This window comes from Pan troglodytes, chromosome 23 (assembly GCF_028858775.2).
Source record: "Pan troglodytes isolate AG18354 chromosome 23, NHGRI_mPanTro3-v2.0_pri, whole genome shotgun sequence".
In the NCBI taxonomy this organism is placed as follows: Eukaryota; Metazoa; Chordata; class Mammalia; order Primates; family Hominidae; genus Pan; species Pan troglodytes.
In genome coordinates, this window is record NC_086016.1 from 32,207,716 (window position 1) to 32,230,944 (window position 23,229).

The window sequence follows — 23,229 nt, forward strand, 5'->3', positions numbered from 1 at the left end:
TCATTCAACTATTTGAATACCTTCAATGTTCACTGAGGAACAGTTAATTCAGGTATCTATTTGAATACCTCCAATGAACATAATAAAAGAAGTAAAAATAACAGCTCTTGACCTCAAGGAGTTAAGCCAGCGGTAAAGATAAAGGCTTTACCCAACAGCTCCTAGCACAGGGGCCAGGCACAGGGGCTTATTAATCCATTCCTTTGGTCACAAGGAGCCTGCCAAATGGTGAGGAAGGAAAGGAGTAAGAGAAACTCCACAGAAGCTCTTCGGAGGAAAACAGGGTAATTTATAATTTCAGTCCACCAATGTCTATTGAGTGCCTACTGTGTGTGCCAGCACTGGGCATCCTGGGGCGACTCCGCCAGATCAGGCCTCTGATGACACTTACTTACTTATTCCAGGTGGTAGAGAGAAAAAAACAAAACAGGTTATCAAAGAAATGAAGTCCAGGGCTGGGCTTGGGGGCTCAAGCCCGTAATCCTAGCACTTTGGGAGGCTGAGGTGGGTGGATTGCTTGAGGTCAGGAGTTCAAGACCAGCCTGGCCAACATGGTGAAACCCCATCTCTACTAAAAATACAAAAATCAGCCGGGCATGGTGATGCATGCCTGTAACCCCAGCTACTTAGGTGGCTGAGGCAGGAGAATCACTTGAGCCTGGGAGGTGGAGGTGGCAGCGAGCCAATATCACGCCACTGCACTCCAGCCTGGGTGACAGAGCAAGACTCTGTCTCACAAAAAAAAAAAAAAAAAAAATTAGATTGAGAGAAATTCTATGAAAGAAACAGAATAACGAATAACTGTGTTTGCTGGTGGGGTAGACTGCCAATAGTATAGGGCAGAGAGGGGTAAGTCTTTGGATATGGTAGCAGTTGACTGAGCTCAGATCTGAAGGCAGAAGAAAATTAGAACAGCCAGCACAGAGGGCCTAGTGATCCAGCCAGAGAGGCTGGTAAATGCGGAGGCTGAGAAGGGCTGGTGCAGACAAACCATCTGTGTGGTTGGAGCTTAAAAAGCAGTTACTTCCGGAAAGTATAGGGTGAACGCAGTAGTTCTCAACAGAGGGCAATTTTGCACACCCCATGGGACATTTGGCAAAGTCTAGAGAAATTTTTGGTTGTTATGATGGTGGGGGTGGGGAGAAGGTTGAGAAAACTTGCACTAAAAGAATATTTCAGCCCAAATTTCAGTTTTAGTCATTATGTTCTAAACTCATGTTCTCGCCAACTTGAATAGTTTTTTTTTTTCTTTCCTGCAGAAACAAAATAAGAACAGGTTTCAACTGGCTCACTCTTTCATCTACTCTCTTGGGAAATCCCCTTGGGGAGGTTCATGGGACTCCAGGAGCCTTTGGAAAGCACCACAGGATACGAAATATCTACCTAAACAGGTGAGAAACGATCCAAGGAGCCACACCCCCAACTGCTCCCACAGTTACCAGGGCAGAAAAAACTGAGATTAGGGGTAGGGCACAAAGGAGAATATATTTATGTTTTATTTGCATAATTACAAATTAATGTTAAAAAGAATGCAGTCAGGTCCAGGGTAGGGATGAAGAGGTTGCAGATGCCCTCAAGTATTGGAAAGCTCTGGCCTTATGTCTTTTTTCTTTCTTTTCTTTTTTTTTATTTTTGAGACAGGGTCTCCCTCTGTTGCCCAGACTGGAGTGCAATGGTACGATCTTGGCTCACTGCAACCTCAAACTCCCCGGCTCAAGCGATCCTCCTACCTCAGCCTCCCGAGCAGCTGGGACTACAGGCGCACGTCAGGTGGCCCAGCTAATTTTTGTACTTTTTAAAATTTTTTTGAGACGGAGTCTCGCTCTGTCGCCCAGGCTGGAGTGCAATGGCGGAATCTCGGCTCACTGCAACCTCAGCCTCCTGGGCTCAAGCGATTCTCGTGCCTCAGCTTCCCAAGTAGCTGGGACTACAGGCGCGCGCCACCTCGCCCAGCTAATTTTTGTATTTTTTGTAGAGACGGGTTTTCAACATGTTGGCCAGGCTGGTCTCGAATTCCTGACCTCAAGTGACGCGCCCGCCTCAGCCTCCCAGAGTGCTGGGATCCCAAGTGGAGCCACCGCGCCGCACTTCTCGGGCCTTCTTCTAACTCGGGTCCCTGGGCCCCCCAGGCTCTCGCTTCCCTCCCCTACGCCGCCCCGCGCCCGCCTCAGACCTCTCTGGGACCCGCCGGCCTGGCGTCCTGGCCCGCCCGAGCCCCACGGTCCCTCGGGTCCTAACCTCGGCGGGGCAGGCACCTCCTCAGGAAGCCCCAGAGCAGGCTGTCGTTGTATAGGTGGCCCAGGCTGGCGGCCCCTGACCGAAGGTCGCGTCGGGTCAGTGTGCAGCCCGTGGCTGAGAGGCGGCTGCTGAGGGGCCGGGCGGGCTAGGGGCCGGCTAGCCGCCGTTCGCCCCTGCTTTGCATATTCATGAAGTCTAGCGAGGCCGGTCGCCCCGGCTAGCCGTGGACGGGTCATGAATTATTCATGAGGAAGCCTCTGGTCCCGCCCAGAAAGGCCTCGTTGACTATTCATGAGCCGAGGAGCCGGTTTGGGCCGGAAAAGGCCGTTGACCCCCGGTGGGAGGGAAGCGTCGACGAGCTGAGGTGAGGGCTGTTGAGACGCGAGGTCTCGGCCCAGAGAGGGCACTCGGGCGTTGTTAGTTCTGTCTTTATGTCAAAAAACAATTTTTTTTCTTTCCTTATTACTTAAGGCTTTAAGTTGGATTTGAAAGTATCATATTTCGTGAGGGCCTAAAGTACTGTGAAGAGAATCGGGAGGGCAGGGGGCTGAGGAGGAAGGCAAAAGGGAGGCGATTTCCCCCAGAACTGGACAGAGAGCACCCAGGTAGTTTTGAAATTCAGATTTTTCTGGACATGAAATCAAACTTGCTGAGCAAGCAGCAGCCATAATGAGCCATGATGAGGCTGGCAGGGCAGACGATGTCTGTGCCCGACATTGGAGGGGGCCGTGTGTGGTGGAGCTTTGGGGAAGTTTATCTTACCTGGGTCAGATTCTCCCCAGCCATTGAGGTTTTCTGCCAGGATCGATGCCTGGTACAGGCCAAGAGGTGAGAGAGGTGGGGACAAGACACCCTGCCCCCCTTGACGTCAGCTCCCCTTTCACTTTAGTGAGGATTTGCCAATTAATCCCTATGGACTTTAGTTCCCTAAACAGAGGGAGAGAGTCTTGAACCTCAGGATTAGCCAGTCGCCAAAATGTGTCCGAGTACGCAGGGCACTGGACAGGCTGTGCAGTACATCGTGTACTCAGCTGGTAGAAATGAGGGGTGGTTCTGGCCCCTAAAGGGGTTTTTAATCTCAGCAGGATCATAATCTAATTTCTCCTCCATTGGACCATCAATCTGTTGAGGTAGGAACAGTATTTTACATCTCGTAATCCTGCATGTTGTTGCCTGGCACATTGTAGTTGCCTCGTAGATGTTGAATGAATGAATAATTGAAATAGCATGAAAAAGATATTAAAAAGTCAAAAGAGCATGAACAAATACTCAATTAATATAGTGGAAGCCTTTTTCTCTGAATGAGCACAGGTAGGGGAATTACCAGGGCCAAATGGAATTTGTTAAAATGGTGAATAATTTATTGAAGCAAGCTCTGTTGGAAGGTCTAAGTAATTGGGCGAACTTTGGCAAACCAAGTTCCCTTGCTTAGCCTCACTTTTCTTTTTTCTTTTTTTTTTTGTGAGACGGAGTCGAGCTCTGTGCCAGGCTGGAGTGCAGTGATGCAATCTCAGCTCACTGCAACCTCCACCTCTCGGGTTCAAGCGATTCCCCTGCCTCAGCCTCCCATGTAGCTGGGACTACAGGTGTGCACCACCACGCCCAGCTAATTTTTTTTATTTTTTTTATTTTTAGTAGAGACAGGGTTTCACCATGTTGGCCAGGATAGTCTCGATCTCTTGACCTCGTGATCCTCCCACCTCGGCCTCCCAAAGTGCTGGGATTACAGGTGTGAGCCACTGCACCTGGCCCCTTTTCTTTATAGTTTTATGTTTAGGTTTAAATCCATGATCCATTTTGCATTAATATTTGTATACAGTGTGAGATTTAGGTTAAGTTTCTTTTAATTCTCTGTTCTTCCCCCCACCCCCCAGATGTCCTTTTGTTTCAGCATCATTTGCTGAAAAAAAGATTCTTCCTCCACAGAATTGGATCTTCTTTAAATCAAAGGGGTTGGAAGATGTCTGTGCTCCCTTCCAGCTTTAGGAATCTATTGAACCCATTTATGTTAACGTACACTTCTTTTGAGTAAAGCCATTCTTAACAACATGCATGTGTAAGGAAGGTAATATAGTTGCATTTCAGAATCCAGCTATTGGATAGTGTTCACCTGATAGAAAAGGGATTTTCTTGTAAAAAATGGTTTTTGAAGATTGAGAAAGATGGGTAGAGAGCCTTCATAAATCAACTATGATTATATTTGGGAAAATGTAATAAAACTTTGGCTTTTGCTTCACTTGGAATGGTTAAAAAAGTGGTTTAGGCCTTAGTAAACTAAACAGCAGCTGGCTAATCTTTATGTGAATCTTGGACTCACACGTAGTAGGGGTAAAATAGGAAGTAATTGTGCCACCATATAAAATAGGGCAATTGAAGGTGTGGTGTGGTGTCTCATATGTGTAATCCCAAAACTTTGAGATGCCAAGAGTTCGAGGCCAGTCTGGGCAACATAGTGAGACCCCCCCCCCTCCACCCGCCCGCCCAACTCTACAAAAATAAAAAATTTTAAAAAATTAGCAGGGCATGGTGGTGCATGCATATAGTCTCAGCTACTTGGAAGGCTGAGATAGGAGGATCACTTGAGCCCAGAAGTTTGAGGTTGCAATGAGCTGTGATTATGCCAGCCTAGGTGACAGATCATGCCAGCCTAGGTGACAGATCATGCCACTGCACTTTACTCTGTCTCAAAAAAAAAGAAAAGAAAATGAATACACAACAACAAAAAAAATAGGGCAATTGAGATATAGGTCAAGAGGTAAGCCTAGAGTGAATCTTTACCAGAAACAGCACAGAAATATTGCCTCTTTCTCAAGAAGATCATAATCCTTGTCACAAAGTAGACATATCAAATATAAGAGTGAGGGTCAGTTGCAGTGGCTCACACTTATAATCCCAGCACTTTGGGAGGCTAAGAAAGGAGTATTGCTTGAGCCCAGAAGTTCAAAACCAGCCTGGGTAACATAGTGAGACCTCATCTCTACCAAAAATAAAATTTGCTGAGTGTGGTGGCACATGGCCTCTAGTACTAGCTACTTAGGAGGCTGAGGTGGGAGGATCACTTGAGCCCAGGAGGTCGAGGTTGCAGTGAGCCAAGATTGCGCCACTGCATTCCTGCCTGGGTAAACAGAGTAAGACCTTGTCTCAAAAACAGAAGAGGGAATGGTATTGATGAACTGTGAAGTTTCAAATATGTGTGGATCTAATTTGCAAACAAATATATAAGAGAATGACATTGCAAAGTTAGCTTTCAGTTCTTAAAATCCATAGTTATGAAATCTCTTCTAGGTTTTTAGATAATGAGCCTGAACAAAGGGATAACACATAGAAAAAATCAGACCTATTCTCTGAGAATGCATGCTCTCCAGAGTCATACCTCCTGTGAACTTGTGAGCTTTTAAAATTAAGCAGCGTTTGTACTTAAATAGAAGACCTCCACAAAACACCTGCTCAAAGGGAAAACAGTAGCAACAGAATAATTAGAGGCTGAAAGGAGTCTGGCTTTTTTTTTGAGACGGAGTTTCACTCTTGTTGCCCAGGCTGGAGTGCAATGGTGCAATCTCGGCTCACTGCAACCTCCACCTCCCGGGTTCAAGCGATTCTCCTGCCTCAGCCTCTCAAGTAGCTGGGATTACAGGCACCCACCACCATGCCCAGTTTTAGTAGAGACGAAGTTTCACCATGTTTTTTGAAAAAATAATTTAGATCTTTTTGCCTTCCTGAAGCAAGCTCATGCTAGAACACTAGAAAGAGACCCTCCCATGTTTAGAAATAAGCAGGCAAGCCAAAGAACTAGGGAGGCCCTGGTAGTGCATCATATTAGATAGAATGAAAGCAAAGGAGAATTTCATTTTGGAGAGTCAGTCTGGAAAAACTTTTAAATTGTGAGCCAGACTTGTTGAGTTTTAGTCTCAGTTCTGCTACTGAGTGGCTGACTAATCCCAGGTAAGTCTAGATTTTGAATTCCCCATCTAGAAAATTAGATATTTGGACTAAATTACTGTCTTAGTCCAGTTTGTACTGCTGTAACAATACCTGAGGCTGGGTAACGTAAAAAGAGCAGACATGTATTGGCTTATGATTCTGGAGGCTGGGAAGTCCAAGAACAAGGATATGCATCTTGTAAGGACCTTCTTGCTGTGTCATAACATGGAGGAAGGCATCACCTGGTAAGACAGAGAGAGCAAGGAGAGAGAGAGTGAGTGTGCCAAACTTGCTTTTATAACAAATCCACTTTCCTGATAATGAACCTGCTCCTGGGGTAACAATATTAATCCATTCATGAAGGCACCTAATCACCTCTTAAAGGCCCCAACTCTCAACACTTGCATTGAGGATTAAGCTTCCAAAATATGAACTTTGGGATACACATTCAAACCATAGCAATGATATTTAAAGTTTCTTCTACCTTTAAAAATTTGTGGTATTTTTCTAGACTCTTAATTATTCCTTGTTCCTATAGTTCTTCTCTGTTGACTCAGCAAATATTTAGTTAGTTAAGTTAGGTTTTTAATTTTTTTTATTTTTTACTTATTTATTTATTTTTAAAGTAGAGACAGGGCTTCACCATGTTGGCCAGGCTGGTCTTGAACTGCTGACCTCAAGTGATCCATCCCACCGTGACCTCCCAAAATACTGAGATTACAGGTGTGAGCCACCATGCCCAGCCTCAGCAAATATTTATTGAGTACCTATTTACTTCCAGTACTGTGATGATGCTGAGAGTTCAAGAATGAGCTAAACGGCCAGGCGTGGTGGCTCACGCCTGTAATCCCAGCAATTTGGGAGGCCGAGGTGGGTGGATCATGAGGTCAGGAGTTCGAGACCATCGTCGCTAACATGGTGAAACCCCGTCTCTACTAAAAATACAAAAAAATTAGCCAAGCATGGTGGCAGTCGCCTGTAGTCCCAGCTACTCGGGAGGCTGAGGCAGGAGGGTGGCATGAACCCAGGAGGTGGGTCTTGCAGTGAGCCGAGATTGCGCCACTGCGCTCCAGCCTGGGCAACAGAGCCAGACTCCGTCTCAAAAAAAAAAAAAAAAATGAGCTAAACAAGACACAAAAGATCACATATTGTATGGTTTCATTTATATGTAATGTTCAGAATAGGCAATTTCATAAAGATGAAAGGTAGGTTAGTGGTTTCCAGCGGCTGGGGAAAGGAGAGAATAGGAGTGACTGCTAATGGGCATGGGATTTCTTTTAGGGGTGATGAAAATGTTCTGGAATTGATAGTGTTTGCATTATTTTGTGAATACACTCAATTGATGGTTTATACTATATTAAACAGATGGTTGCAGAATTTTGTGAATATACTAAAACCCACTGAATTATACCTATTAAAAAAACTTTAAAGGCTGGGTGCAGTGGCTCATGCCTGTAATCCCAGCACTTTGGGAGGCCAAAGTGGGCAGATCACTTGAGGTCAGGGGTTCTAGACCAGCCTGGCCAACATGGCTAAACCCCATCTCTACTAAAAATACAAAAATTAGCTGGATGTGGTGGCACACACCTGTAATCCCAGCTACTCAGGACGCTGAGGCAGGAGAATGGCTTGAACCCTGGAAACAGAGGTTGCAGTAAGCTGAGATTATACCACTGCACTTCACCTGGGTGACACAGTGAGAGTCCTTTTCAATAAATAAATAAATAAAACTTTAAAATATAAAAATGAGCTAGACTGACACAACAGCTAGACACAATTTTGCTCTCATGTTAGCTCACAGTAGGTCAGGGGATACTTAAAGACAACTATGGTACAGTATATATTGCAAAGGGCACATAACCCAGACTTCGTAATAGTGGTAGTGGGAATTAGGAAGTCATCCCTTAAGGAAATTTTACTAAGCCATATGATATGGTTTGGATTTGTGTCTCCACCCAAATCTCATGTCAAATTGTAATCCCCAGTGTTGGAGGAGGGCCCTGGTGGGAGTTGACTGGATCATGGGGGTAGATTTCCCACTTGCTGTTCTTGTAATTATGAGTTCTCATGAGATCTGGTTGTTTAAAAGTGTGTAGCACCTCCCCTTTCCCTCTCTTCCTCCTTCTCTGGCCGTGTAAAACATGCCTCCTTCTCCTTCCCCTTCTGCCATGGTTGTAAGTTTCCTGAGGTCTCCCCAGCTATGCTTCCTGTGTAGCCTGCATAACTGTAAGTCATTTAAACCCCTTTCTTTATAAATTACCCAGTCTTAGGTAGTTCTTTATAGCAATGCAAGAATGGACTAATACACCATATCTATGAGATGAGTAGGAATTGGGAATGGAGGAGGATGTTTCAGGCAGAAGGAATATTGCAAAATCCTGAGAGCTAGAAGGAATATAGTCCTTTGGGGTAAAGAAGGTAAGAATACCTGGTAAATAAAAGTATAAGGGAAAATAGAGCTGAGGCTAGGGAGGCATGAGTCAAATCTTGAAGCCATGGTAAGAGTTTTAGATTTTATCCTGAGAGTAGTGGGGAGCCATTGAAGTATTTCAATCTGGGAAAATGCATAGTCGAGTTTGTAATTTAAAAACTCTGGCTGCAATATACAGAACAGACTGGAGAAGGAGAATACCAGTGACAGGAAATTGGTGGTTGCAGCAGTACAGGCAAAAGATGAGACTGGTTGATTTAAAGTAGAGATGACAACAACCTGGCTAAAGTGAGGAGTTGGACACATTTGAGATATATATATATATATGTATGTGCAGGGGGACAGGGTTTCACTCTTGTTGCCCAGGCTGGAATGCAATGGCGTGATCTTGGCTCACTGCAACCTCCACCTACTGGGTTCAAGCGATTCTCCTGCCTCAGCCTCCCAAGTAGCTGGGATTACAGGCATGTGCCACTACGCCCAGCTAATTTTGTATTTTTAGTAGAGATGGGGTTTCTCCATGTTGGTCAAGCATGTGCCACCACACCCAGCTAATTTTGTATTTTCAGTAGAGATGGGGTTTCTCCATGTTGGTCAGGCTGGTCTTGAACTCCTGACCTCAGGTGATCCGCCCACCTCAGCCTCCCAAAGTCCTGGGATTACAGGCGTGAGCCACTGTGCCTGGCCTACATTTGAGAAATATTAAGGTGATGGAACATGGGAACGAGGAAGGGATTAAGGTTGAGTCACAGATTTTGTGCTTGAGCAACTAGGTATGTGATGATGTCATTCACTGAGTGAGGAAACAGAAGTAAGTTTTTGGGGAAAATAATTCACATTCAAATGTGTTGAGAACATCAAGGTGGAACAGTCTTATGAACAGTTAGAAGAACAAGTCAGCAACTTCTGAGAGAGACCTGGGTTGGGGATATACACATAAGAATCAATAGGATAGAAGTTATACTTGAAACAATGGGAGTGTATTTGTTCATCCAGGGAGTGTGTGGTAGAAGTAAAAAAGAAGAGCTCTGTTTTAGTCTGTTCTTGCATTGCTATAAAGAAATTTCTGAGACTGGGTAATTTATAAAGAAAAGAGGTTTAATTGGCTCACAGTTCCACAGGCTGTACAGAAAGCATGGTAGCATCTGCCTGACTTTTGAGGATGCCTCAGGAAACTTACAATTATGGCAGAAGACAAAGGAGAAGCAGGCACATCTTACATGGCCAAAGCAGGAGAGAGAGAGAGAGGAAAAAAGAAAAGGTTCTACACACCTTTAAACAACCAGATCTTGCAATAACTCACTCACTACTGCAAGAACTGCACTGAGGGTATAGTGCTAAACCATTCATGAGAAACTGCCCAGATGATCCAGTTATCTCCTACTGTGCCTGGCCATGCCAGTTGCTAGGTAACTGAGTCAGAATTTGAACTTAGGTTCCTTAACTCTAAAGGCTCTTTCTACTAGATTATACTGCTGGTTATTTCTCTCTCTCTCTCTCTCTCTATACATATATATATACACACACATACATATATACATATACATATCTGTATATGTGTATATATACATATACATATCTGTATATGTGTATATATACATATCTGTATATGTGTATACATATGTATACATGTACACACGTATACATATACACGTATGTACACATGTATACATATACACATATGTATACACATATACCTATGTATACATATATACATATATACCTATGTATACATATATACATATATACACACATATATACATATATACACACATATATACATATATACACCCATACATACATATATACATACATATATACATATATACATATATGTATAAAATTTAATTTTACTTTTATAAATGTTAATTCCTAAGGAATTTACCAAATGCTAATATTAACCAGCTTGAATCCTTTCTCAAAAGCAAGTGTCCTGAATGCCTCAGAGTTTTCAATGGTAATATTAATTTAATCTAGGCCATCCATACATTGCAAAAATATGGATGTAGTAATGCCTTGTGTTCTAATTGGCTGATGCTATTTTCAGAGCTTGATTCCCTAGAAATGACATCAGAATGTCTATGATCATAGAGAAATTTTAAAAACCCTACTAATATAGAAAACTATTTAGTTTTATTAAGTTTTAATAAGTAAGTTTTATTAGTTTTATTAATTAAAAAGTTAATTAATTAATTTAAAAATTAATTAAAAATTAAAAAGTAAGTTTTATTAAGTTTTATTAGTTTTATTAATATTAGTATTCTATACTAATATAGAAAACTATTCTAGAAAATCATGATTTCTCTTATTTATTGTGTCTAAGACTAATAACTACCCCAGTAGTGGGTAGTGTATTATGGTTTAATGGGCTGGGACTAGATCTTAAACTCTTAGAGCTACTTTGTTTCCCATTTTATTTTTTGAAATTTAAGGGGGACAACTGATGTATTAGATATGAAGGTTATAGTCTGAAATCAAGTAAAGATAGCTTGGAATCTTTAAGGGTTAAAGAACTATTGGTGGTTTTCAGTCTCATATATAAAATATTGTAAAAGAGTGTCCCCTAGTGCCCCTCTGAAGAAGTAATTTGAAAGAAATTTAATATTACCACCTATTTATAATCTCTATCACCACCTTGTGGCAGTGTTCGCAAATAATTCTGCCCTCTTTTCTTGGGAAAATCTTCAAGAATCTTGCATTAATGGATACACAAAAACCGGTCACAGGCTATCCTTGGTGATCCAGAATGGAATATCTTTAAAGAAGTTATTTTACAAGTATTTTGGTCAGAACTTCATAAAACCTTGAAAAGAAGCCCCAGTTGAAATTAAATTAAGACTTTGTAAAGAAAAGGGAAAATTTGCTTCTTCTTCTTTTTTTTTTTTTGAGATGGAGTCTGGCTCTGTCGGCCAGGCTGGAGTGCAGTGGCGCAATCTTGGCTCACTGCAAGCTCCACCTCCCGGGTTCACGCCGTTCTCCTGCCTCAGCCTCCTGAGTAGCTGGGACTATAGGCGCCTGCCACTATGCCTGTCTAATTTTTGTATTTTTAGTAGAGATGGGATTTCACCATGTTGGCCAGGATGGTCTTGATCTCCTGACCTCATGATCCACCCGCCTTGGCCTCCCAAAGTCCTGGGATTACAGGCATGAGCCACCATGCCCGACTGCTTCTTTTTTATATTAACAAAACAATAAGGGTGAAAACTAGATGTATTTTAAATATTAACTTTTTTATTGTGGTAAACTGTAATATGAAACTCAACACCTCAGCTTTTCTAAGTGTACAACTCAGTGACACTAAGCACATTTGCAATGTTGTGCAACCATTATCACTATCCATTTCTAAAACCTTCTCATCATCCTGAACAGAAACTCTATACCTATTAAACTCTTTATTCCTTCTACCCCACCAGCACCTGGTAACCTCTATTCTACTTTCTGTCTCTGTGAATTTGCCTACTGTAGGTACCTCATATAAGTGGGATCATATAATATTTGTCCTTTTATGTCTGGCTTTTCACTTAGCATAATGTTTTCAAGATTTATTCACATTGTTGCATGTATCAGAACTTCATTCCTTTTTAAGATTGAATAGGGGTCGGGTGTGGTGGCTCATGCCTATAATCCCAGCACACTGGGAGGATGAGGCGGGTGGATTGCCTGAACCTAGGCATTCAAGACCAGCCTGGGCAACATGACAAAACCCCATCTCCACAAAAAATACAAAAATTAGCGAGGTGTGGTGGCAAATGCTTGTAGTCCCAGCTACTCGAGAGGCTGAGGTGGGAGAATCATTTAAGCCTGGGAGCGGGAGGTTGCAGTGAGCCGAGATCACGCCATTGCACTCTACTGTGGGTGACAGAAGGAGACCCCGTCTCAAAAACAAAACAAAACAAACAAATAAAACAATTGAGTAATATTCCATTGTAAATACCACATTTTGTTTATCCATTCATCTTTTAATAGGCATTCGAATTGTTTCCATCTTTTGGCTAATGTGAATTATGTGGCTATGAGCATTGGTGTACAAGTATCTGTTTGAGACCCTGGTTTCAATTCTTTTGAATATATACCTAGAGATGGAAATGCTGGATAATATGGTAATTCTGTTTAACTTTTTGAGGAATGCCATTGCTATTTTCCACAATGGCTGCACCATTTTCATTCCCACCAGCAATGCATAAGGGTTTTAATTTCTCCACATCCTTACCAACTTACTATTTTCCATTTTTGAATAATCATTTATAAAATTTTTAATTGACACACAGTAATTGTACATATGGGGTACAGAGTGATATTTTGATACATGTATACAATATGTAATGGTCAAGTCAAAGCATATTCATCAGTTCAAACATTTATCATTCTTTGTGTTGAACTATTTTAAAATATACAATAAATCATTGTTAACTGTGGTCACTCTACAGTGCTATAGAACAATATAATTTATTCTCCTATCTAGCTGTAATTTTATATCCATTAACTAACTTCTCCCTATCCAACCTCCTCCCTGCTGCCCTTCCTAGCTTTTAATAACTACTTCTGAGAGCTCATCTGTTTTAGCTCCCAGGTGAGTGAGAACACATGGTATTTATCTTTCTGTACTTGACTTACTTCACTTAAAATTATATCATCTAGGTTAATCTCTGTTGCTGTGAATGACAGATTTCATGCTTTTTTAAATGGCTGAATAATATTCCATTGTGTATATATATACTTTCCTTCCTTTCTTTCTTTTTCTCTTTCTCTCTCTCTCTCTTTCTGTCTTTCTCTCTCTCTTTCTTTCTTTCTTTTTTTTTTTTTTACAGAGTCTTGCTCTGTTGCCCAGGCTGGAGTGCAGTGGTGCAATCATGGCTCACTGTGCTGCAGCCTTGAACTCCTGGGCTCAAGTAGTCCACCTTAGCTTCCCAAGTAGCTGGGACTATAGGTGCGTGCCACCACACCCAGCTAATTTTCATATTTTTTGTACAGATAGGGTTTCACCATGTTGCCTAGGCTGGTCTTGAACTCCTGGGCTCAAGCAACCTGCCTGCCTCAACCTCCCAAAGTGCTGGGATTACAGACATGAGCTGCCACCCCGGCCTATATTTTATTCATGCATTCATCTGTTGATGGACACTTAGGTTGATTCCATATCTTGGCTATTGTGAATAGTGCTGCAATAAACATGGAGGTATAGATATCTCTTCCATATACTGATTTCTTTTCTTTTGGATAAATACCCAATAGTAGGATTGCTGGATTATATGGTATTTCTATTTTAAGATTTTTGAGGACCTTCCATACTGTTTTCCATAATGCTTGTACTAATTTACATTCCTACCAACAGTGTATAAGAATTTTCTTTTCTTTGCATCCTTGCCAGCATTCGTTATTTTTTGTTATTTTATTTTATTTTATTTCATTTCATTTTTTGAGATGGAGTCTTGCTCTGTTGCCCAGGCTGGAGTGCAGTGACAAGATATTGGCTAACTGCAACCTCCACCTCCCCGGTTCAAGTGATTCTCCTGCCTCAGCCTCTCAAGAAGCTGGGACTACAGGCACATGCCACCACACCTGGCTAATTTTTTTTTTTTTTTTTTTTTTTTGTATTTTTAGTAAAGACAGGATTTCACCAGACTGGTCTCAAACTCTTGACCTCAGGTGATCCACCCACCTCGGCCTCCCAAAGTGCTGGGATTACAGGTGTGAGCCACCTCGCCTGGCCATTTTTTGTCCTTTTAATAATAGCCATTCTAACTGTGGGGAGATGATATCTCATTGTGGTTTCAATTTGCATTTCCCTGATGATTAATCATGTTGAGCATTTTTTCATATACTTATTAGCCATTTGTATGCCTTCTTTTGAGAAATGTCTATTCAGATCCTTTGCTTTTTTTTTTTTTTGGCTTTTGAGTTGCTTGCACTTCTTGTATATTCTGGATATTAATTCTTTCTTGGATGAATAGTTTTCAAATGTTTTCTCCCATTCTATAGGCTGTCTCTTCACTCTGTTGGTTATTTACTTAGCTGTGTAGAAACTTTTTAGTTTGATATAATCTCATTTGTGTATTTTTGGTTTTGTTACCTGTGCATTTGAAGTCTTACCCATAAAATCTTTACCCAGACCAATGTCCTGAAGCATTTTTCCTGTGTTTTATAATTTTGAGCCTTACATTTAAGTCTTTAACATATTTTGAGTTTATTTTTGTATATGGTGAGAGACAGGGGTCTCTCATTCTTCTGCTGTGGATATGCAGTTTCTCCAGAACCATTTTTTGACAAGGGTATCTTTTCCCCAATGTATGTTCTTGGTGCCTTTGTCAAAAATAAGCTGGTTGTAAATAGGCAGATTTATTTCTGGGTTCTCTATTCTGTTCCATTGGTCTATGTATCTCTTTTTACACCAGTGCCACGCTGTTTTGGTTACTATAGCTTTGTAGTATATTTTAAAGCCAGGTAATGTGATGCCTCCAACTTTGTTCTTTTTGCTCAGAATTACTTTAGCTGTTCAGAGTCTTTTGTGGTTCCATAGGAATTTTAGGACTTTTTTTCCATTTCTATGAAGAGTGTAATTGGTATTTTGACAGGGATTGCATTTGAATCTGTAGATTGTTTTGGGTAATTAATATGATCATTTTAGCAATATTAATTCTTCTAGTCAATGAATACGGGATGCCTTTCCATCTTTTTGTGTTCAATTTCTTTCATCAGTGTTTTGTAGTTTCATTGTAGCAATCTTTCACTTTCTTAAATTTATTCCTAGCTAATTTTTTTGGTAGGTATTGTAAATGAGATTTCTCTGTTGATTTCTTTTTCAGCTAGTTGAATGAATAACTATTTTAATGGGTATGAAGTATAAACATTAACTTCTGAGTTGAATTTGCAAATAAGTTACAACTGAAGTTAGTTCAAGAAATGTTTTTGAGCCTTTGCTATATTGTTACACTCTGAGGGAATAACAAGGATTAACAATATATATTGAGTCTCTAGGTGATTTACAATGTATTTTCTCCTCCGAATATATTTTTGAACAAATAAATAATCTTATAATTTTCATTGAGTGGGTGGAAAAATTCATCCAGAGACCTTATGCCAAAATTATAGATAAAAATGTTTATTAAACTTATTTCCCAATGAGTATGGTCAAATTTTAATTATATAGTTCTCCTTTGGAAAATTAACAATAGGTACTTTTTCAACTCAAATTCATTTTATCGTTTAGATAGGGCCTGATAGAATTATCTTAGCATTCATTCTTCCTTTGCTCTTCAAAATGTAGCTTGGTAAATTTCTCTCTGAACTGAACAATCTTGAAAACAGTTTATACTTAACTGTCTTTGATTTTAATTTTTTGTTTGCTTTTAGACTTTTTCAGTTTCATTTTTGGGCAGAGTAAGAGAGGAAGCATTATATTTGGCAAGGTCTCTAATTAATTAATTATTTTTTAATAGGTTGGACTTGTTGAAATAATCCTGATACATTCCTACAATGGCCACTGCTCAGCTTTCTCACTGCATCACAATACACAAGGCATCTAAGGTATTTGTTAAGAATTAAAAGAAAATCAATGACCATTTAGTGAGTTAGTTCAGAATTATGATTTTAATCTTTTGTGTGTGTGTTTTTAAGCAGCAGTTTTATCAGTTAATTGGCACATAATATTCTGGGAGAGTATGTGTACATTTTAACTGCCTAATAGACCAAAGACCAGAAAATTAAAATAAATTTCTACAAAGTTACTTACTGGGTGCTTGTTTCATGTTTATGTAATGTACTTAGGTCTTCTAGAGTAAAAGAAATCAGAAACAAAAAGATGTTTAAAGAGAATGGTTCTTGGTTAGACATTCACTTCCTAAAGTGTTAGGAAACTTGTGTTGCACACCATGGTGTAATTATAAGAACAGAAGGGGAGAGCACTGAGAGAAACTTGGATGCTAGGAGGTCTAGAGGAGCATCCCAGGGCCAGGCATATAGTTTAGTTTGTCTCATGACATTCATTAATGCATCCTTTGTTTATTCATTGAGACTAAATATTATGTAGTATAATATTCATTATACTGTGTAATTCACTGATAAAATACAAAAATATGATCTTCATCTTCCAAAAGTTTATAATCTGGTTAGGAGTTAAGTCAATATACAAAGCGATATATGATTTATATATATGTGAAAAAGAGTAAGACAATGCAAATTATAGGGATTTATTTAGAGATTTCATGTGGACTGGAATGGTTTGTATATTCCTCATGAAAGAGGTAAGACTGAAGGTGGACAGACCTTGAATGATGAAGATAATTTGCGTAGAGGGGAGAGAATTCCCTGAGGAGAACCCAGCATATGCCTTGGCTCAGAATAAGAAATAAGATGGGCTGATTACAAAATTGGCTGACTGGCTTTGGGCTGCCTTGCAGTGAAATGCATGGTAAAAGCATTGCACTGTCTTTTCCTATACCATCTCTCTCTTTTTCTGGGGATCCAGGATCTAGTATAAAAATGAGACCCTTAATTTTGGGGATCTGTTTATACCTTCCATTTGTGCCTGTTTATTAGGCCCTAGAAACTACATGCTTTCCTGGGCCTGTTTTTCCAAGGACTCCACCCTGAAGCCAGTAATCCAATTAAGAAACTTAAAAACTGGCAATCGAAAAATCTTACAACTACTGGGTCTTCTTCTGTCTGTGTATTTATATGTGTTGCATGTATGGTGTTTACATAAAAGAGTGTTAATTAATTGGCTTAAAGAAAAATAAGCACTTAAATCAAATATTTTGTCAGAAAAATTAAAACTTTAGTGCCTTTTAGTTTACATGACTTTAATAATCTTTGGAAAATACAGATTATTGGTAAAATAAAAATATCTTCAAAATTTAGGCACTTGATTTAGGTCAGATATTAGGTTTGCTAAAGGCTTTAATGTCATAAAATGCTTCTTTGATTTTTAAAAATTGTTCAGCTTACCTGCTTTGGAGCCATTAGAGTCTAGGTAAAGCCTAGGGACATGTGGAGTTAGCCATGTCCCCTGGCTATGCTGGGAAAAGTCAGACTTTATCTGCACTCTGCCTTCAAAGATTATATTAACTGGTAATAAGTATTATCCTTGTAGTATGAATTAAGAGTGATACAGAATGTAAGCCACACGAGGGAGAGGATTTTTATATGTTTTGCTCACTACTATGTCTCAGAACCTAAAACAGTACCTAGAATGTAGTAAGATTAAATACATATTTGGATTAAGATTTTCATACTTTGGAAATGGGAAAAAGAGCATGCCTGGCTGAAAGAACTGCATAAGACAACATTTTCCAAACTTATTTGACCAGCAAACACTTAACATTTTTACTGGGAGTATATATTCATATAATGCATAGGTGTACAACTAAATGAATTTTTATGAACTTAACACATTGTTATAAGCCAGAAGCCAGATCAGAAACCAGAACACTACCAGCACTCCCTCTCATGCTGTCTTCTAGTTATTATTACCTCTCCCCACCAAGAGAAACCACCTTGACATCTAACACCATAGATTAGTTTCACCTGCTATTGTACTTTATATAAATGAAATCATATACTAATACTCATTTGTATCTGGTTTCTTTTGCTCAGCATTGTGTGTGAGAGTCATCTATATTACTCAGTATAGTTATAGATCATTCATTCTCATTGCTATATAGTATTCCATTGGGGGCGTATACCCCAGTTTTATTTATTCTACTGTTGATGAGCATTTGGGTGGTTTCCAGCATGGGTCTATTACAATAATGCTTTTCTGAATACTCTAATTCATGTCCTATAGTGAACATATAAGCATATGTGTTGGATGTATACCTATAAGTAAAATGTGAGTCATAGGATATGTGTATATTTAGCTTTATTATATACTGCCAAGCACTTTTCCAAAGAGGTTGTGCCCATTTACCCTCCCACAACCAGTGTTTAGGAGTTTTTATTATTCTACATCCTTTTTAAAACTTTTAGCCATTTTGGTGGGTGTGTAGTATTCTCTCACTGTGATTTTTTTTTTTTTTTTGACAGTCTCACTCTGTCACCCAGGCTGGAGTGGTGCAACCTTGGCTCACTGTGATCTCTGCCTCCAGGCTTCAAGTGTTTCTCCTGCCTCAGCCTCCCAAGTAGCTGGGATTATGGGTGCCTTTTACCACACCTGGCTAATTTTTGTATTTTTAGTAGAGACGGGGGTTTCACCATGTTGGCCAGGCTGGTCTTGAACTCCTGACCTCAAGTGATCCGCCCACCCCAGCCTCCCAAAGTGCTGGGATTGCAGGTGTGAGCCACCACCCTTGGCCTCCTTGTGATTTTAATGCTCACTTCCCTGATAAAGTTTAAACACTTTTTCATTTGTTTATTGGTCATTTGGGTATGCTCTTTTATTGTCTATTTTCACACAAGTAGACACTTTTCTATTTGATTGTCTTTCTTAAAGAATTTTAGGAGTTCTTTATACACTCTGGATATGAGTCCTTTGTAAGACCTATGCTCTTAATAGTATATTAATGAATGAAGTTCTAAAGTTTAATATAGTCTAATTTGTTAATATTTAGAAAATGCTTTAAAATTATAATGTATTGACACAACACCGGCTGGAATTCATGAGACATATTTTGTGATTGGCTTAAAGAAAACAGCAAAAAGCAGCCTCACAGAATAATTACGACAAACAGATCAAATTTTTATTTTTATGTTAATACATAAACACAGTAAACATTGTGTATACAATAAACATAGTATGTCAAACATATGTTGAAATGATAATTTGAGATACCGGCACAACCTATCCATCAGCAAATATTCTACTCTTGGTAGACACCCCTTACATACTGAAGCAAAAGTCACAAATTCATATATCAGTCGCTCTCATCACATTCCTTTTATGGCACACTATTTCTTAAGGAAGACTATCTAATCATTTAAGAACAATGATTTAAGTTTGTTTGCTATGTTGTATATATATACACACATAAAATTTAGCAGGAAGCTATTCCTAGTATTGATACTTTTTATAGAACACTATGTGACATCTTACAGAAGCTTTGTGTTCCTCAGAGCTCTGGCTTAAGCAAAGCACAAAAGTATGGAAAAACATGGCAGTAGAATAGTAGATGAATAGCCACAATTCCACATAGCTAGACAGTAGAGTGCATGGGAGAGAATAAGGGAGTGTGGGCAGGGAGGAAGGGGTGCAAGATGAGGCAGGAGAGCTAAACAAGAATAAGATTTTGACAGTTCTCAAATCCCACTCTAAGGTACTTGAACTCTCTCCTGGATGAACACTGGCAGTATCATGATAAGATTTGTATCCTTGAAAATTAATTCTGATGGCAATATGGAAGACAGGTTGAATAAAAGAATCGTTAGCAAAGAGATAAGGAGTAATGCAGTAATCAAGGAGAGAATTGAGTATGTCCTCAGTCAAGCCAGTGGCAGTGAGCAGGGAAAGGAGAAAATAGATTTGAGAACTCTTTTAGAGAGAATTAATAGAATTTAGTGGGGTATGAAGGAGAGAGAAGACAAAGATGAAGCTGCTTCTAGCCTGGATGACTGGAGTAGTGCTGATTCACTAGTCTGAGAATGAGACTTGGGATCAGGTTTTAGCCAGGGGTGGCAGAGATAAACTGAGTTTAAGGGATCTACAAAGTGGTTTAGGTGCAGATGTTCAGGAAATAAAAATATAGAACTGGGACTCAGAACAGAAATAGGGACCTGAATTCCTTTTTGTATAGGCTGTAGCTGAAGCTATGAACCTAGATGAGATTATTCAAGAAGACAGCTATAAAAGAGAAAAAGCCTGAAGACAGAATCCTGGGGGATAACCAATATTTAAAGAGTAGAACAACTGGAAAAAATAAAAGAGACTGAGACAGATATGTACGGATAGGTGAAAAAACAAAGTAGTGTTATGGCACCTTGGAGAGGAAAAGAGAGTATGTGGGTAACAGTGTCAGATAATATAAAGAAGTTACATATTATGAGGAATGAGAAGAGGTCAACTATAGGATTGTACTTGGTGACTTTGGAGAGAATAGTTTAGAAAGGAAAGGAGGAAAATCCAGATTGCAGTGGGTTCTGAGGAGTGTATGAGAGGGAAGAAGATTATATAATCATAGTAAAACTCCAGTTTCATGGATCATTGTGAAATAAATTGTTTTAGTCTTGAATTACTTGGGTAATTGTTTCTGCCTTTCTGCTCTGCCTTGCCTATGAAGATCTAATTTAATGTAATATTCAAAGCGCTATTTCTTTTTGATTACCTTCAAAGATATCAAATTTGAAGTCCTGAGAAATCTTTTCATCATATATGTGGTAATGATGTGCTAAACTGAATATATTAAATAATACTAATCTTTTTTCACCTCCGTTGTTTTTCCAGGAAACAGTTTTCCCATCCCAAATCACTAATGAGCATGAGTCACTGAAAATGGTGAAGAAACTTTTTGCTACTTCCATCTCATGTATAACATACCTAAGGGGCCTGTTTCCAGAGAGCTCTTATGGAGAACGCCATTTGGATGGTAAAGTTAAACTAACTAGTCTCTTTGGCTGTTGTAGCCCCTTTCTCTATTTAGCAGGAATAAACCTTTCACGTCTCACAAAGTGTGCTAATTCCAACTTAAGGGCCTGTTCTTCAAGACCAATTTGCTAATCCATTTTCCATTTTAATTTTACTGTTTGTAGTGATTTTACTTATAGGAATTACTAGTTCCTAGCTAGACGCCAGGTGACAGATGGAAGAAAAAAGAAATGTTTGGACAAGTCCAGTATAAAAGCAACAGCTAGATCAAAATCTATTTGAATGCTGTAGATTTGCACTACGTTGTGCCTCAATTGAATTTATTCTTTAAGGTACACTTTAGCATTGAGGAAGTTCAAAGGAACCAGGTGAAAAACTTTTCTCCCTGTTAACGTATATAAAAATACTGGGGGGAAAAAAGCCAAACCCACTTGTTGATTAACATGGATATTAAAATAATTATTATTCTAATCAGTTCTGGCTTTTTTCTCAATTGCCAGGTCTTCTACTTTCATTCCTTTTGTTTCAGTGCTCTTAAACTTATCATCTTATTGCCTTATATTACAAGCTGTTTCTGGCCCCTTTTCTTCTCTTATTATAAAAACAAGTACCAGCCAGGCATGGTGGCTCATGCCTGTAATCCCAACACTTTGGGAGGCCGAGGCGAGTGGATCACCTGAGTTCAGGAGTTCGAGACCAGCCTGGCCAACATGGTGAAACACTGTCTCTACTAAAAATACAAAAATTAGTTGGGCATTATGCTGGGCGCCTGTAGTCCCAGCTACTTGGGAGGCTGAGGCAGGAGAATCACTTGAACCCAGGAGACAGACATTGCAATGAGCCAAGATCGTGCCATTGCACTCCAGCCTGGGTGACAAGAGCAAAACTTCATCTCAGAAAAACAAAAAAAAAACAAAAACAAAAACAAAAACAAAAAACCCAAGTACCTAGGACTCAACAAGTTTTCAAAAATCTTATTTGTTTAAAAAGCTGGATTGTGTATCGTGAAAATGGCCATACTGCCCAAAGTAAATTATAGATTCAATGTTATTCCCATCAAGCTACCATTGACTTTCTTCACAGAATTAGAAGAAACTACTTTAAATTTCATATGGAACCAAAAAGGAGCCCATATAGCCAAGACAATCCTAAGCAAAAAGAACAAAGCTGGAGGCATCATGCTACCTGACTTCAAATTATGCTACAAGGCTACAGTAACCAAAACAGCATGGTACTGCTACCAAAATAGATATATAGACCAATGGAACAGAACAGAGGCCTCAGAAATAACACCACACATCTACAACCATCTGATCTTTGACAAACCTGACAAAAACAAGCATTGAGTAAAGGATTCCCTATTTAATAAATGGTGCTGGGAAAACTGGCTAGCCATACGCAGAAAACTGAAACTGGACCCCTTCCTTACACCTTATACAAAAATTAATTCAAGATGGATTAAAGACTTAAATGTAATACCTAAAACCATAAAAACCCTAGAAGAAAACCTAGGCAGTACCATTCAGGCCATAGGCATGGGCAAAGACTTCATGACTAAAGCACCAAAAGCAATTGCAACAAAAGCCAAAATAGACAAATGGGAACTAATTAAACCAAAGAGCTTCTGCACAGCAAAAGAAATTGTCATCAGAGTGAACAGGAAACATACAGAATGGGAGAAAATGTTTCCAATCTATCCATCTGACAAAGGTTTAATATCCAGAATCTACAAGGAACTTAAAACAAATTTACAAGAAAAAGACAACCCCATCAAAAAGTGGGCAAAGGATATGAACAGACACTTCTCAAAAGAAGACATTTATGCAGCCAACAAACGTATGAAAAAAAGCTCATCATCACTGGTCGTTAGAGAGATGCAAATCAAAACCACAATGAGATACCATCTCATGCCAGTTAGAACGGAAATCACTAAAAAGTCAGGAAACAACAGATGCTGGAGAGAATGTAGAGAAATAGGAATGCTTTTACACTGTTGGTGGGAGTGTAAATTAGTTCAACCATTGTGGAAGACAGTGTGGCAATTCCTCAAGGATATAGAACCAGAAATACCATTTGACCAAGCAATCCCATTACTGGGTATATATCCAAAGGATTATAAATCATTCTATTA

The 23,229-nt window shown here is 39.6% G+C and overlaps 1 protein-coding gene and 1 long non-coding RNA gene across 16 annotated transcripts in view; one reads left to right on the plus strand and one right to left on the minus strand.

Moving 5' to 3' along the window:
* Positions 1 to 2,375, minus strand: part of LOC134809720 (uncharacterized) — a 65,464-nt gene extending 63,089 nt beyond the window's left edge. Inside the window, exon 1 of the long non-coding RNA XR_010156102.1 lies at positions 2,239 to 2,375. This is a non-coding gene — a long non-coding RNA (uncharacterized LOC134809720). The remainder of the gene's footprint in view (positions 1 to 2,238) is intronic.
* Positions 2,051 to 23,229, plus strand: part of HORMAD2 (HORMA domain containing 2) — a 114,014-nt gene continuing 92,835 nt past the window's right edge. For 3 of the 15 annotated variants that reach the window (XM_063808135.1, XM_054675810.2, XM_054675809.2), the window contains exons 1-3: positions 2,349 to 2,602; positions 16,024 to 16,111; positions 20,958 to 21,099. In XM_063808135.1, coding sequence (XP_063664205.1) covers positions 16,061 to 16,111; positions 20,958 to 21,099 — 193 coding nt within the window. In that variant the 5' untranslated portion in view covers positions 2,349 to 2,602; positions 16,024 to 16,060. Of the gene's footprint in view, positions 3,067 to 3,323; positions 3,369 to 16,023; positions 16,112 to 20,957; positions 21,100 to 23,229 lie in introns of all 15 variants that reach the window. The other 12 variants (XM_063808132.1, XM_054675808.2, XM_009438150.5 and 9 more) reach the window with 9 other exon arrangements.